Here is an 18,261-nt window from a genome sequence, read left to right as displayed (position 1 = left end):
CCCAAAAAATTATCTAGTCGGGGTGTCTGAGAAGGGATCTAAAGCATAAAACTGTATATATCTCTCTTACGGTTGGTTTTACACAAAAATAGCTGGTGGCGAGTTTTGTTCTTTACTTCTCTCCGTTACAGTGAAAAAAAGGAGGGAATGTGAAAGTTTAACTCCAAGAGCCGGTCCCTAACTCTATTGCCGGTAGAGAGAGGTGCTATGGAGATCGTTCCGGCTTTGTACACCCATCACTATTTTTTGAGTATTAGCCCGATACTTGCCTTTCTTTTACACCGGACGGAAGCGATCAAACCAAGAGCAGCAAAAAATAAACACATAAAAAAATATAAAGGGCCCCAGAGAAAAAGGAAACGATTACGATTACCTCACGACAAACCACTGACAGGCCCACGTATGTGCCTCAGAAGCTGGGGAACTATATGAGGGTGGGCAACAATTTCACTCAGCACATACTAAGTGACTGTCCCGTTAACGACGGGTACTATTGCTCACCAACCGAGCCCATGGCACTACAGCCCTGAAGGGCCTTGGCTTACCAAGCGACTGCTGCTCAGCCCGAAGGCCTCCAGATCGCAAGGTGTCGTGTGGTCAGCACGACGAATCCTCTCAGCCGTTATTCTTGGTTTTCTAGACCGGGTCTCTAGAGCTCCTCAATTCTAATCACAGAGACTGAGTGGACCTTGAACCAGCCCGCAAATCCAGATAAAAATCCCTGACCTGGCCGGGAATCGAACCCGGGGTCTCCGTGTAAGAGACAAGCAAAGCTAGTGAAACATAAAATAATGAAAATCAATTAATATTAGTATTTAAAGATAATTCAGTCCTTGCTATACAACTATAGCCTTGCAATGGATTCACACTTTTAGCAAGCAAGGAAGCAAATTGTAGGGATGTGGCGAAGTCTTCTCAGTTTTCTCGAAATCATATTAACGTCACTTGGTTCTTCTTCTTCTCTTTCTACCGCTTTTCCCACACCTGTGGGGTCGCGGGTGCGAACTGTGTTGCACATGTGCAGTCGGCCCTGTTTTACGGCCGGATGCCCTTCCTGACGCAACCCTATATGGACGGACGTAATCACTGTTGCGTGTTTCTGTGGTGGTTGGTAGTGTAGTGTGCTGTGTGAATATGAAGAGGAAAGTGTAGGGACAAACACTAACACCCAGTCCCCGAGCCAGAAGAATTAATCAGAGGCGATCAAATCCCCGACCCGGCCGGGAATCGAACTCGGGACCCTCCGAACCGAAGACCTTAACGCTGACCATTCAGCCAATGAGTCGGACATTAACGTCACTTGGAACCATCGAACCTGGTCAGTAAGGTTCTGCCATCTAAGGTTCAATAATGTGCGGCAAAAATAAAAGAATGTTCATTCTTAATGATAAATGTGCTACGGGTCAGTAATTCTCCGATATCGTCACATTGCGGATTTGTCTGGCGCAACGACGATATACACTTATATTCATCTCTGATTGTTCATGTTTTGGCAGTTTTCCACTTCCATGCCTTTATCGCATAAAACACATTGTCATATTGCTTTATTTTTATAAACACTTATTAACCAACAAATTATCCCCTTCGTTTTCCTTTTGGTTAACATTTCGGTCCTTTACTCTGCAGAATTCTATTTTCTCTTGCTGTTACACTCTTTCCTTATTGCTATTATTATTATTATTATTATTATTTTTTCATCCTTTAGAACTCCTTCTTATACAGCGTCCCACCATCCCTTGATTTATCTTTTCCCCAATAGTACCTTTTTTTTTTTTTACCAGCTAATATTTTTTCTCGCCCCGTCCAGCCAGTAACCTCATTTTGATGCTTCATATGGTACTGTTACTTACAATTTCACTTCTTGGCTCCCATTTAGTCTTAACCAATAATTACCTGTTCGCTTAACAATATCTGCGCATGTAACTTACTCAACTTTTCTCGCACCATTTTCATTCTACGTAAAGCTTGGCAACCCATTATTATTTTGGCACCTCGTCCACCTTGTAGCCTTCACTTCGATGTTTCACTTGGCGCAGATATCCTATCCTTAAGGTTTCACCTCCTGTCCTTGGTTTTAGTCTCAACCAATATTTACCTTATCGTTTAACAATATCTGCCCTTAAATACGTCTCTTCAAACTTCATTCTCACTATATTATTTGTAGTACAGCTTGGCAACCACGTATTACTTTTTATGGCAATTCGTTCACTCATACATTCATAAATTCATCCACCACCTGGCTATATATAACATAAAGTAAAGTCCCAGATGGTGTATGTCTTTGCTTGTGCGGCTAATCTCCACATTCAATGAACGGATTGTCATGTGGTTTTCACTGTTGTACAGAATATTTATCGAGGACGGTTTAGGTGTATGAAACATTAATATACGACGAAAGGTAGCGGAGCGTTGAATACTTTTAGTGCAGGAAGTCAAAGAAAAACTCGTCATCCGATCACTTACGCTACCTTACCGTCAACGATGGATCCCAATCAATCAATCAATCAATCAATCAATCAATCAATCAATCAATCAATCAATCAATCAATCAATCAATCAATCAATCAATCAATCAATCAATCAATCAATATTGATCCCCATTTTGGGCTGTCGCCCAGGTAGCAGATTGCCTACCAGTTGTTTACCTAGTCCTTCCCTAAATAATTTCAAAGAACTTGAAAATATATCGAACATTTCCCTTCATAATTATTTCACTCCCTGACAACTCTTCCGATAAATGAATATTTGCCCCAATTTGTACCCATGAATTCCAATTTTATCTTCATATTACGATCTTTCCTACTTTTAAAAGCTAAACTCAAACCATCCCATCTCTCCACTAAGAGCTCGGAACATACCGCTTAGTCGAGCAGCTAGTCTCCTTACTCCCAAGTCCTCCCAACCCAAACTTTGCAACATTTTCGTAACATTAATCTTCCGTCCGAAATCACCCACAACAAATCGTGCTGCTTTCCTTTGGATCTTTCCAATTCCCGTATCAAGTAATTCTGGTGGCTGTCGCAAACACTGGAAGCATACTAGAACTGGGGTCTTACCAAAGATTTATACGCACCCTCCTTTACACCCTTACAACAACCCTTAAATATTCTCATAACCATACGAAGAGTTCTGTAACTTTCAGTTACAACTTCGTTTATGTGATTTCCTCAATGAAGATATTTCCTTATATTGACACCTAAGTACTTACAGTGATCCCCGTGAAGTACCTTTCACTCCATCAACACAGTAATTGAAACTTAGAAGACTTTTCCTCTTGGCGAAACTTACGAGAGGGCATTTCATCCCGTTTACCAACATACCATTATCTGCTGTCCATCTCACACCATTGTCGAGGTCTTTTTGCAGTTGTTCATAATTCTGTAACTTATTGACTACTCTATACAGTATAATGCAACCAGAAAAACGCTTTATCTGCGATTCCAGTTCTTATATAGTTTATATACAGAAGAAAACATAAAAGTTCAATAGTTCTGCCCTTCGGGACCCCTTCTTAATTGTTACAGGACCAGATAATGATTCACCTACTCTAATTCTCTGATTAATATTTTCTAGAAATGTAGCCACCCATTCAACCACTCTTTTGTCCAGTCCAATGACACTCATTTTTATAAGCAGTCTCCCATGACCGACCCCATCAAAAGCCTTAGATAGGTCAATAATTATACAGTCCATTTGGCCTCCTTTGTCTAAAATATCTGCTATATATCGCTGTAATCCCACATGTTGAGCCACACTGGAAAAACCTTCCCGAAACTCGAACGGCCTTCTATCAAACCAGTCAGTAATTTCGCACACGTGTCTAATGCTCTCCCAGAGTTTACATGCAACACATGTGAAGCTAACTAGCCTGTAACTATCCGCTTTATGTGTATCATCCTTTCCCTTGTACACTGGGTCTACTCTAGCAACTCCCCATTCATCTGGTAGAGCTCCTTCATGCAAACAGTAATCAAATATTTCAGACAGAGCACTATATCCCAACGCATTATTTTTAGTACATCCGCAGAAATCTTATCGATCCCAGCTGCTTTTTTTCAACTTTAGTTTCTTTTTGTAAATATCTTTATTAGGTATCATAGGTAAACGTCAATACTTCACTAGTCTTAGTTACCTCCTCTACCAGGACATTGTCCTTATATCCAACTATCTTTACATACTGCTGACTAAATATATCTGCCTTCTGTAAGTCCTCACATATACACTCCCCTTTAAATGTGCATGGTGTGAAAATGGGAAACCACGGAAAACCATCTTCAGGGCTTCCGACAGTAGGGTTCGAGCCAATTATCTCTCCAATGCAAACTGACAGCTATGTGACTCAAACCATACAGCCACTCGCTCGATTAATCTTGTTTTTTAAGCGACTATACACATACATACATACATACATACATACATACATACATACATACATAAGAAGGCAAACAACTAATGTCGCTTACCAGGAAATCTTATAATCCTTATCATCATAATTTCAAAACGGTTCCCAAGCGGGTCGCTAGTTCATTCATAAATTCAACATTTCAATCATCTATCTACTGTGTTTATAGACTTGCTGACCGCGTTGTCTCTAGATCCCTTACATGGACAGCTACACCTAGTTACGACTGCTTGATTGTATTGAATCGAGTGTAACAGTATGGAATGGACTCAAGGCGCGTGAGCGTGGAAAGCTGACTTCAGTAGGCGGCGGCCTCAAGAGGGAATGAGCCTTCCCTACAGTGATTAAGTGATTGTGCAATCAAAGGGATATCTACGAAGGCGGATAGAGGTCATTTAAAGCTGGACCTGCCCTCTCCTTGTCATCAGGACAATACAATTCGGGCTTGACCGGATGAAGGGACGCGCCAGACGAGTAATGAAAGGGTATCCTCTTCAGCTGCAAAATATGATACAGTAACAACTGACTTGTGTGTGAGCCACGTGATTCGGCAGAGCTTGCCACCGTAAATGGAATGACAAGACTAGTGCTTTAGTCACTATCTGATTCATAGCGACTTCCTTATCCACGCACAGGTGAAGTCAGCGTACCGGTAACAGACTTCTTGTGCTGGTCAGTTACTTCCTTGTAATCCTATATCAACCATGTACAGGAGATTACACATAAATAATAATAATAATAATAATAATAATAATAATAATAATAATAATAATAATAATAATAATAATAATAATAATAATAATAATAATTTAATTTCCCAGAAGAAAAACATAATTTAATTTCATCGATTGCAAGTATTAAAAGGCAGGTATTTATACAAGTGTAGACACATGCTTCCCCTAGTACACCCGTCACTGCATTGCCCTACATAGAAGGCTTGCACTGGTGTCTCAACGGCGCACTAGTCGCCAGCGTCTTGGAAAGGTGTAGCAATCCAACTGATGAGCCCAGTGCCACACTGGGGCGAAACCCTGGTGATTTCACGATTGAAAAAGCCTAAGACCTCCTTAAATAATAATAATAATAATAATAATAATAATAATAATAATAATAATAATAATAATAATAAAGCCTATCTGAAATCTAGGAAGAATACCGTTCAAGTCAGGAGGACATTCAAGTCAGTAGGATATTCACTTATTTTTAAATCACCCTTTTACAATACTCTTTACCGAGCCATTTCCTAGCTCCCTCCGTTGATCAATGGTATAATGTCGGCCTCCGAATTCCGATCGTGGGTTCAAACTGGGAGAGGCAGTCGGATTTATTTCCAGTTCTCAAATCAATACTCTTTCCTGAGCCATTTCCTAGCTCCCTCCGTTGATCAATGGTAGAATGTCGGCTTTCGGATCCCGATCGTGGGTTCAAACTGGGGGAGGCAGTCGAACTTTTGAAGGGCGAAAAAAATTCCATTCGACACTATGTCGTACGAAACAACGATAGTGGTATGTAAAAGATCATTGGGGACACATATGATATTTACACGACGAAACTAATTAAAACTCACCCACAGATCGCCCAAGAGAGGATCGAATTGCTCTGCCATGTGGTAGAGCAAAACGGAACATCGGAATTGACATGCATGCAGCCTAGATGACATCAAATCAAAATGCCTCCGCATGGTCCGCGCGGTAGCTGAGACTATATGATGATGATGATGATTATCATCATCGTCATCATCATGATTATTATTTATTAACTATTTCCTTACAAAAAACTTGTCTCTACCCAGGGGCGTTTAGCGTTCAAGGGCATTCACCTTTCACTTTCTCGTGCCAGGCTCAGGATCTCTACAATGAACGCAGGTTCACCGGTGTCTTTACCGGGTCTCGACCTGGGAGGATTAAGGGGTTTCATACACTAACTAACACTCTGGATATTTACCGAAACAGTGAAATATATCTGCAACTATCGGACGGATTTTCTTGACATTTAGCTCGTTCATACTGTGACCAAGAAGGCCGAGTGCGAGGCGGTCGGCGATAATGTTAATGCACTCGAACCTCGATATCTCGAACCTCGATATCTCGAACCTCGATATCTCGAACCTCCATTACTCGAATTTTCAGTATTTCGAAGCATCTTAAATTTCCCGGCCGTTTGTCCTATTCTTCGCGTGTATTTATTTCTCCATTATTCGGTTTTCGGTTACACGTATTTCCCGATTTCCTGAAGCAAATATTTCCTCCCTTGAAACAAAAAATAATTTATTAATATTTAGAAATTTCATGATCCGTATTGAAGTGGGATTACAATATTTAAGATTAAGAGGGTTCCTCCTATTCAATACAAAGATATTTATTAATGTGAAAGAATCACATATCGTTCAAATGAGGTACTAGTTTCGGCACCAGATATGTGCCATCATCAGCCACAAAGTCAAATCGAGCAAACACAATAAAACCCTAAAACAACTTTATACACACTATAACATCTGCATGGATGAATATGCAATATGACTTTAAAACAACTTTAAAGACACACTATAACATTTGCATAGATGAATATAAAATAAAATATGGTAGATGAAGTTGCATTCCATTTTAAAATCCGTTAAAATGATGACTCCGTTGTTGTATATCCATGGCGGTTTGTCCAGCTTATATATAACTTTAGTTTTCTAAAACTGTTAAATTATGCTGTGAGGTTTATTGTCATATGAAGTTGACACTACGTGTGTTCTGTAGTTTGGTTCCGGAAAATAAACGTAAACATGAACTTGGTAAGATCCAAAGTTAATTCCCACTTCAATATGGGTTGAGGAACCTTGAGCAGCCTGAGTGATCGGCGGACAGAGCTGTCAACTTCATATGACAATAAACCTCACAGCATAATTTAACAGTTTTAGAAAACTAAAGTTATATATAAGCTGGACAAACCGCCATGGGTATACAACAACGGAGTCATCATTTTAACGGATTTTAAAATGGAATGCAACTTCATCTACCATATTTTATTTTATATTCATCTATGCAAATGTTATAGTGTGTTTTTAAAGTTGTTTTAAAATCATATTGCATATTCATCCATGCAGATGTTATAGTGTGTATAAAGTTGTTTTAGGGTTTTATTGTGTTTACCCGATTTGACTTTGTGGCTGATGATGGCACATATCTGGTGCCGAAACTAGTACCTCATTTGAACGATATGTGATTCTTTCACATTAATAAATATCTTTGTATTGAATAGGAGGAACCCTCTTAATTTTAAATATTGTAAAAAATAATTTGTAACTAGAATTTTTTGAACATTAACTAAGCAATGCGGAATTGTGCTTTATGAGGAACAGTTAACAAGTAAAGAAAGGTTTACAGTGATGCTGGGAGATAATATGATGGGAGCCGAAAAACTAAAACTTCTAATGATCGGAAAATCGGCGAACCCTCGTTGTTTTTCGGGTGTGACTTAATTACGGTTACGTACGAAAGCAACCCCCGAAGTCGCGGATGGCAAGCTTCATTTATGAATCTCGGCTGCGTGGTACTGACGAGAAGTTTCAACGTGAAGCGAGAAGAGGTTAACAGTAACAAATAGAAGAGACTAACGGATTTTTTCCAAAGGTATTAACCGAGGTATGTTTCTTGTTTCACTTCTGTATGTAGGCTACTGTATCCGGTTTTCTAAAAAGATTACTACCGGGCGAGTTGGCTGTGCGGTTAGGAGTGCGCAGCTGTGAGCTTGCATCCGGGAGATAGTGGGTCGGTTGCCTTGAAGAGGGTTTTCCGTGGTTTCCCATTTTCACACCAGGCAAATGCTGGGGCTGTTCCTAAGGTAACCCATGAGTGAAATTGAAAAGTCCTAAACTATCAAAGCCATATTTTTCAAATTTATAGTCTACCAAAGATGTAATATGATATCAGAAGACTGTTTATAAGTTTTCAATTCAGTAGCTTTAATGGTTCAGAAGATATAGTCAAATTACTTCATTTTTATGGGACGCCATGGAAAAATTTCCTCGTATTGCAAATTTGATTTTTTGAACTCCATATTTTGTCAACATGTTCATCAAACATGCACTTTTTAAAACTGCCTTTGGTTTTAATGTGCTAATGATAGATAATCCACTACAATTTTTTTAATGTATGCATTCATAAATTTTTCCTTAAATATCAGCAAAAAAATAGTATTTTGGAAAAGAATAATAGTAATTTTTTTCCCAGAAGAAAACTGTTCGCAATTTTAATTCATCATATATCTGTGAACTAATGTACCAAGTTTGAACTGCCCATCTCAAAAACTGTAACGCAAGGGGCATTTTATATGCAGGAAGGTGCTGAAAATTTGAAGTATGAGAAAACAGCAATTAAAATCCTCCTGACACATATGTGGGGCCCTCAGATTTCTTTTTCTCCTGCTCTCCTGATGCTTTAGCAATCTTCTTCTTCTTTCTATGGTCCTTTCCACTGGTAGAACCTCGCTTCTTGCATTTAAACACAATGCAACGAAAATGTAAATGAAAACTAAGTGATGCATGGAGTGAAGAAGTGGGCTCCGCGAGACATTTAAATCACTGCGGGGACTTTAAAAATGGCGAATGAGGTTCGGCGATGCAATATTTGGATAGAAGAAGGCCTGGGGTATTTTATAACGTCAAAATCAAAATTTCAATTTTTAAAATCGATTTTCACGAAAATTCACTCATGGGTTACCTTAATTAAGGCAACGGCTGCTTCCTTCCCATTCCTAGGCCTTTTCTATCCCATCGTCGCCATAAAACATATCTGTGTTGGTGCGACGTAAAACAAATAGAAAAAAAAAAGATTACTATAATAAGGGTTATAATTAAAGTGATGCCGTAAAATAGTCTGTCTGTATATTTTTAAATACTGTTAAAAATAGTGTATTCAGTATGAGCCCGTAGATACATATGATTCAATTATGTGCTATACATGCTCAAAAACGATATTCTCTATATCTCGAAATTTCGATAACTCGAAATAAAATTTAGCTCCGGAGGTGATTCGAGATATCGAGGTTCCACTGTATTAGAGACGATTAGCGGCGACATTGTGGACGGGACAACAGCGAACAAAACAACAGCGCTGGCGAACTGTTGATAAGTAAGCCCCTTAAAGAAGCCGGAAGCTGGGTCAGGCGCCCAGAATGATCTGGGAGTGGTTACTAAGAACCTTCTGCGGGCCTATATGAACAACGCGGAGTTCAAAGAGTCTTGCTAGTTGTGAACTGTTTTGGAACAACACTGCGCAGTGAGAACAGGAATTCGACGGGCCGGTGTGCAATGTGTTCGAACGCGGTCGAAAAACTCAAACGCGAGTAATTATCTGCAAATAGAAGTTTAATCAATTTAGCGGAAGGTGAATACACTATACCTTTCTGTGTAACGATTTACTTTTTAAGCAGTCTGATAACCCGCCACAATTCATTATTATTGAGCGTTTCATAGAGTATGATTTTCTGTGATGCTAGTGGTTATATTAACACTTTTTTTTTTGCTATTTGCTTTACGTCGCACCGACACAGATAGGTCTTACGGCGACGATGGGATAGGAATGGTCTAGGAATGGGAAGGAAGCGGCCGTGGCCTTAATTAAGGTACAGCCCCAGCATTTGCCTGGTGTGAAAATGGGAAACCACGAAAAACCATCTTCAGGGCTGCCGACAGTGGGGTTCGAACCCACTATCTCCCGATTACTGGATACTGGCCGCACTTAAGCGACTGCAGCTATCGAGCTCGGTTAACACCTCTTCAAAATTTTGCTCCGATATATTTGCAAAACAAAAATAAGGCAAGACAGCTATTTCTTCACTCCTCTTGAAAGTAGAGGTTTTCTTTCAGAGGATGAATCACCATGAGACTAACAGGTACATTATGGTAAATTCGTGTACTCATCCCGAGGTGGTGCAGCTCTTTTTAGGTACACCCACATCGGAGGTGAGCTGCATGTACCATTTCAACCACATACCAGCCCTACTGCCATTCTTAAATTTCTGACAGTACCGGGAATCGAACCCGGGCCTCCGAGGACGGCAGCTAATTACACTAACCGTTACGCTACGGAGGCGGACAGGTACATTGTACGTATTGTAAAAAAATCCAGTTTTAATTTTTGGAAGTAAGGAATATATTGGTGATTTTTCACATGCAAACTCTTCAATTTTTAATTGTGATCATTTTGGTTCATCATTAAGTAGTTTTGTACTCTTACAGTTAGTTCTTTGTGTCTATTAGATGGATATTGATTGCCCTAAAGTAGGCAGTACCGGGCGAGTTGGCCGTGCGGTTAGGAGCGCGCAGCTGTGAGCTTGCATCCGGTAGATAGTGGGTTCAAGCCCCACTGTCGGCAGCCCTGAAGATGGTTTTCCGTGGTTTACCATTTTCACACCAGGCAAATGCTGGGGCTGTACCTTAATTAAGGCCACGGCCGCTTCCTTCCCACTCCTAGTCCTTTCCTATCCCACCGACGCCATAAGACCTATCTGTGTCGGTACGACGTAAAGCCAAAAAAAAAAAAAAGTAGGCAGTTATGTGTGTGAAAAGTGAGAAACTGTACCGTTTTTCGTTTGATCAAGCATTTCATACGATAGTATTGCCTTTAACCGCAAGATTCCAGTCGGTTACAATATTGTGTTCTGACCAGAGGCGTAAGGAATATGATACGAACCCTCTTGCATTGAACAAAGTTGGCACCCCCCTCCCGTCATACGAATTGAATAAAACCTATCAATAACACACACAAATTTAACTGCCGCGTAGGTCTCTGCCCACAAGTGACCACGGCTGGTCCGTGGTCCGACAGCTCTGCACTCCGGCCGACCAACCGAACAGAGGAGGAGTGGTCACGGCTCTATCATGGTTCTACGCCTCTGTATTTGGGAGACGGAGAGGAGCTGCGCCCCATCGTCGGCTGTCCTGAGAATGGTTTTCCGTGGATTTCCATCCTTCTGCACTAAGGCGAATGCCGGGACAGTTCCTAGAATAGGCCACGGCTGCCAACCCTCTCACCTCCGCACATCTCCTTCACTGTAGCAAATCTCCCTGGCCTGAGAGACGGCGTTACCGTCTAGGAGGCGTTTCAATAGTAGTAGTAGTTGGAAATTTACTGAACATCTCCTTTCGTAAATTATTCCATGGAGCTCGATAGCTGCAGTCGCTTAAGTGCGGCCAGTATCCAGTATTCGGAAAATAGAGGGTTCGAACCCCACTGTCGGCAGCCCTGAAGATGGTTTTCCGTGGCTTTCCATTTTCACACCAGGCAAATGCTGTAGCTGTACCTTAATTTAGGCCACGGCCGCTTCCTTCCCACTCCTAGCCTCTTCCTGACCCATCGTCGCCGTGGAACCTATCTGTGTCGGTGCGACGTAAAGCAACTTCAGTAGTAAAATTATTCCAATCCTTAACTCTTCTTCCTATAAACGAACATTTTCCCCAATTTGTCCCCTTGAATTCCAACTTTATCTTCATACTGTGATCTTTCCTACTTTTAAAAACACCGCTCTAACTTATTCGTCTATTAATGCCATTCTACGCCCTCTCTCCACTGACAGTTCTGAACATACCATTTAGTCGAGCAGCTCGTCTCTTTTTCCACAAGTCTTCCCAGCCAAACTTTGCAACATTTTTGTAACGCTACTCTTTCTTCGGAAATCACCCAGAATAAATCGAGCAGCTTTTCTTTGGATTTATTTCCAGTTCTCAAATCACGTAATCCTGGATGAGGGTCCCATATACTGGAACCATACACTAGTTGGGGTCTTACGAGAGAAGTATGTGCCCTCTCCTTTACATTCTTACTGGAGACACCGAGCAAGCACATTGCAAAGGAACGTCCACACTTTCGTCGGGATGGATGGTGACTTCCATCATGACAATACAATACCTCGTGTCGCGAATCAAGTCATGCAATATTCTCGATCTCACTCCCTGTTACTGGTTTTTATTCCCTTCACTAAAGCTCCGGAGCTGTAACATGTGTTCGAGGACTGACAGAAATGCTATAAGAATTACTTTGAGAAAGATCATGTAAACGTTGAGCCGAGCGAGTTGATCGTGCGGTTATAGGCGCGCAGCTGTGAAGTTGCATTCGGAGTGGGTTCGAACCCTACTGTCAGCAGCCCTGAATATGGTTTTCCGTGCATTCCCATGTTCATACCAGGCAAATTCTGGAACTGTACCTTAATTAAGGCCACGGTTGCTACCTTCGCACTCCTAGCCCTTGCCTGTCCCATCGTCGCCATAAAACCTATCTGTGTCTGTACGACGTAAAGCCAATTTAAAACAAAGTAAACCTTGAAGTAAAGTAATAAATATATGTGAAAAAATCACATAAACACACACAAATATATTTAAGTTTTATGCATGATATCATATCATGAAGTCATGAAATATTAGGATAGTACTGACATGGCATAAAACACATCTGGAAAAATCAAGAAACTGGTTCAAAGCAACTGTATTTAACAATGTCCAAAATTATACATTTAAAACACGTGAACACTTTTTAATAATAATTATGATTGTGCTAATTATTCTTTGTATAATGTATTAAGTAAATTATTTCATTTCAATTGCAAAGTAAATAAATTGACATTAACATGCTGTTCCTTCATAGAACATCAATAATGAATAATTACATTTTGGTGAACTTTGCGTCCCCCAAAATTTGCCACCCTGTGCTAAGGCCCAATGGACCTGCTTATAAATCCGGCACTGAAATGAACTACAGTACATATTTTAACAATCATGGTCGTTTACCTTTGCTATTATTATGGTATCAGGGTGCCTGTCTATAATTAAGGACTGAGCTCGATAGCTGCAGTGGCTTAAGTGCGGCCAGTATCCAGTAATCGGGAGACAGTAGGTTCGAGCCCCACTGTCAGCAGTTCTGAAGGTGGTTTTCCGTGGTTTCCCATTTTCACACCAGGCAAATGCTGGGGCTGTACCTTAATTAAGACCACGGCCGCTTCCTTCCCATTCCTAGGCCTTTCCTATCCTATCGTCGCCATAAGACCTATCTGTGTCGGTGCGACGTAAAGCAAATAATAATAATAATAATAGTATTAGAGGAGATAAGAGCCTCCGAGGCTCAGGTGGCAACGCGTCGACCTCTCACCGCTGGATACCGCGGTTCAAATCCCGGTCACTCCATGTGAGATTTGTGCTGGACAAAGCGGAGGCGGGACAGGTTTTTCTCCGGTTTTCCCTGTCATCTTCCATTTCAGCAACCCTCTCCACTATCTGCCAGCCATTAATCACTGTCCCAGAGGAGTGCAACAGGCCTCGGCAGCCGACACAATTCCTATCCTCGCCGCAAGTTGAGGGGCTTCATTCATCCCATCCCTGACCCGGTCGTTGACTGGAAAACAGGTTGTAGGTTTTCATTAGAGGAGATAGAGAATACGGAGTGCTGGTAAATAAGACGGGCATGAGGAAGATCCAAACGTACACGCTCTACTAAGCACGTAGGTTAGTACGGTCGAATGTATGTTAGTTGAAATACAGTAATTACTCAGAAGTACCGAGCATAGTCCAAATTAAGAGACGAGTGAAATCGAAAATCGAGGTGGGTTATACATCAAAACTGAAAGGAAACAAAGCTACAAAATTGTAACAAATTGCTTGTTTTAATCATTTCTAGTTTCAGTCGGCTAAAATGGAATAGAAATGTAATGTTTTCTCCACAAAGTGTGTGTGGGGGGGTGGGGAGGGGAGGGGGAGGCAGTCGCCGCTACTATTTGAGCGCAGATTCTTGTTTCATTTTCCCCACAGCGACTCATATCTTCTGACCTGCCAGGCTGAGTAACTCAGACGCTAGAGCGCCGGTGTTCCGATGTCAGCTTCGTGGGTTTTATCGCGCCTCAGTCCATGGTATTTGAAGGTGCTAAAATACCGCCAGCCTCACGTCGGTTGATTTATTAACAAGTAAAAGAAATGCAGCGGGACAAAATGTTTGCAGCTTAGCGTCTCCGAAAACCGTAAAAGTAGTTAGTGGGACGTAAAACCGAACTTATTATTATTATTATTATTATTATTATTATTATTATTACTACACGAAAGCCGCGTGACATTGTCACCGGCTTCTCACCAAGGCGGCCGCAGTTCGAACCCCGGCCAATGCATGTGGGATTTAGGAAAGGAAAATCACGTCCATATGTTTCAATTACAAGCTTAAGTGTTATCCAGTTAACCAAGAAGAGTATATGTAATGTATAAAACATCTTTCTTGATTTGATATATAATGACGTAACAGAAAATGAAAATTTAAAAGTCCACCTTTTCAATACAAAATAACGTTGAACTAATTATGTTACAACATTTACTTGGGACTAGTTTCGACAGTGATGTGCGTTTTCTTCAGCCACTAATGAGAACAGGCAATCGTACATAAATGAATCAATACATACTTCATTAAAGCGTTGCACTTTTAAAACACTCTTGATATTGAGCTTATGATGTGCATAAGAAAAGAAAAACTTCTTATAATCACAAGATAAGAGTCTAGTCAGCCACTATTAGAAGAACACTCAACACTTTAAAAAAATATAACGTAAACCTTTGTATTCAAGTTAGAATCTTGAGAGTCTTGAGTTCAATTTTAATGTTTACTGAAGAGATCTATTAATACTTCGACCTTGGCACATCTGTTCATATTTAATGTGAATCTTACGACTTACAATCGAAGTCAAGACTCTCAGGATTCGAATTGTCTTCCATATCACGAAATTCATCATCGCCGTCACCACCACCACAACTACCATCCCTATAATCTCTAGAGCCCTGCGGGATATGCAAAATATTATCTGCATCAGCACTTTCTTCATCCGCATATTGCAACTATTTTGCTATTGAAACGGACAGATCTGTTAACATAAAATCATAGGTCTCATATCTGGCACCAACCCTCCTACAGTCACAGGTTTATGAGGGATTTCCTCTTGCGACAATTACCGACATACTGAGTGGTTCTCTTTCGGAACTTCTGCTCCTTCCTTCCTTCCTGCAATTGCCGGCAGGAGCCATTTAGGCTTGAATCAGATTTACGGCTTCATACACTCACGGGTCTTTAGCCTATATATAACCATTTCTCCCTACCGAGCTCGATAGCTGCAGTCGCTTAATTGCGGCCAGTATCCAGTATTCGGGAGATAGTAGGTTCGAACCCCACTGTCGGCAGCTCTGAAGATGGTTTTCCGTGGTTTCCCATTTTCACACCAGGCAAATGCTGGGGCTGTACCTTAATTAAGGCCACGGCCGCTTCCCTCCCACTCCTAGCCCTTCCCTGTCCTATCGTCGCCATAAGACCTATCTGTATCGGTGCGACGTAAAGCAAAAAAAACAACACATTCTCCCATAGCAGTGTCAAAGGTTGCTTCAACACAAGCAAAAATAACTGCATGAAATGTACGAAAGAGTGACATGTCGAGATTTTTAGGGAATACCTGAGTGAAAACCGATAAACTTTATTTAGAAATTATCAGCAAAATTATCCGCACTGTCATATAGTTTACATCCGCCAAGATACCAACTTCGCGGATATCGCCTGTTACCGCATCCGTGCAGAGCTCTAATAATCTCCGCCACCATCACCGACTCATCCTTGCCGACACCACCACCACCGATTCCACTTTCATCGGCGTCATTTTAATAATTAATCACGGTCGAAAAAAACAGACACATAATATACGGGTTCGCACAAACACACATAATATATTGACAACAGCAAAGAAATATTCTTAAAAGAGAGAACATTAACAAACTGACATATTTTTTTGTGGCTGGTGCTAATGAGGGTTCGCCCGCACTGTTTTCTCTATACTATGACAGCTTCGTCAGGGGTCGTTGGAGGATAAGATATGTATTTATGACGACTTGGGAGAAAGGATATTAAGGCATGTCTCTCAGTATGTGTAATTCCAAGTTCCATTATAGCCTGCCGTGTTTAAATAAGGCTTACATTTTAGTAAACATTTGAAGAATGTTTGTAGCATATCCCAAATTTTGTTAATAATTCTGAAATAATTAAGCATATTTTATACATTTACTTTACGTGTTCTATGTGTTCCAGACAACATTTAAAATACTTTTTGATATTGCAACTATAAATCATTTTGGGTGAATGTTATATTTTCGCATACTCCCTTTTCAACTCTGTCAATCTTAGGCTTATTTTCACATATTGCACATGCTCATTAATAGATGTCTATAGCATATGTAATTATATGTACTTTCAGTGGGTCTCTATAACTATTTCTCATTTTCGATAAACCATACGTTAAATAAACCAACCCATTTTGAAAATTATGAAAAATGATCAGTAAAAGGGAATCATTCATCTCTATTTATCGGACTTGAATCGATCTTTTTAGAGAAGCGTAACTCGCCCTTTCGTCCAGTTTTCTTCGCATTACATATTATATTTACATAAGGCAATCAGTTGGTTTTTAGAACGATTTTCAAGCTTCTGGTTGAGAGTGCAATGAATACGAAAACCTTCGTTTGTTTTTGAACAGGCAGATTACACTGACTACATTTGTATACATACATAATTAAAATAAGGCCCAACTACTTTTGCATTGTATTATATTATTAATTCCAAGAATAATATGTCCCCAAAAAATGAAGTAACTGACTGTTTCCCAAAACAACTGAAGCCTATATTATTATTATTATTATTATTATTATTATTATTATTATTATTAGCTTTATTAAATTAAACTTAATGAATTTATTTTCTGTATTAATTTTTGAAGTCGCAAGTTGTGTTTTTTAAGGTATAACTCATGCAATTTTGAAATGAAATGAAATAAAAATATTTTGTATCCACTTCAACTTGAAAACTGCTTGGTACAGTATGTAGTCAATGAGAACGAAACACGGAATCATCTTCATTGTATATCCTTTAGGTTTTAACAATTGTTCGCATTTTCCTGAAAATGCACTTTTAAAATGTTTCAAATATTTGTTTAGTACATAATAACTGCTCACTATGGTTAGCTGTCAATTTGTATAGTATATTTACCGTAACAAATATACTCAATACAACACCATCATCATAACTACTAACATTAAAAATACACCAGATCCAAACATGAAACAATTAATCTTCTCTGGATAAAAGTATATGGCAGTTGTACCTACCATTATTTCTAGTGTTCGACCCGGTACGTCGTCTACTGCTGCCACCACGACTTCTTCCAGCTTCCACCTGACAGATGGCAACGACAACAACAGCTATGACTAGCAGACGAAAAGATACGTTCAACATCGCTCAGCGTGACAAACTGTGCAGCCTTCGCGCTCGGCACTCCTTATATCTGGCCTCGAGCCCACCGTGCCTCCTCGTAATTACCACACAGATTAAACAGACTTCCTAAACACTTATGGATTGATATTATGTAAAAGAACTACGTGTGTGGTAATATGATAGTTGGTAATAAGTACAGTACAATATATTCGGCAGCATTGGGCAGTGTATATCGGAATTTTCTAGAAGTGTGCGCACTATAAGCGGAACTCTCAATGATTCATTCCACTTTAAGTTCGTTTAGCTCACTAGCGACCTCCGGTGGTGGGACAGGGCGATGATTCAGACGCAACGCATACGCAACAACTCTGAAACGCAACCTTTGCCTAACATTGCGTTCATCCTGACAAGAATATTTCAATCAATACTCTGTGGCCTCTCGAGAGTACGGTGTGAGACTGAACATTTCCCGCCAACACTGACAATTACATGTGTTCGTCTACATTTTTGTTTAAAAATAGACCAGCTGATTGACGAGAAATAGAAGGATGACGTATATATGGTAGTAGTCATACTGACTAGCTCAGACCGTAGACC

At 40.2% G+C, this 18,261-nt stretch overlaps 1 protein-coding gene across 1 annotated transcript in view; it reads right to left on the bottom strand.

Moving 5' to 3' along the window:
• LOC136866314 (collagen, type I, alpha 1b) overlaps window positions 1-18,014 on the bottom strand; it is a 61,652-nt gene extending 43,638 nt beyond the window's left edge. Inside the window, exon 1 of the mRNA XM_067143162.2 lies at window positions 17,559-18,014. Coding sequence (XP_066999263.2) covers window positions 17,559-17,685 — 127 coding nt within the window. The 5' untranslated portion in view covers window positions 17,686-18,014. The remainder of the gene's footprint in view (window positions 1-17,558) is intronic.
• Window positions 18,015-18,261: the final 247 nt, after the last annotated feature.

The sequence above is a fragment of the Anabrus simplex genome, chromosome 3, assembly GCF_040414725.1.
Source record: "Anabrus simplex isolate iqAnaSimp1 chromosome 3, ASM4041472v1, whole genome shotgun sequence".
Lineage (NCBI taxonomy): Eukaryota > Metazoa > Arthropoda > Insecta > Orthoptera > Tettigoniidae > Anabrus > Anabrus simplex.
Note: the sequence above shows the minus strand (reverse complement) of the source record. Positions and strands in the feature narration are given on the sequence as shown.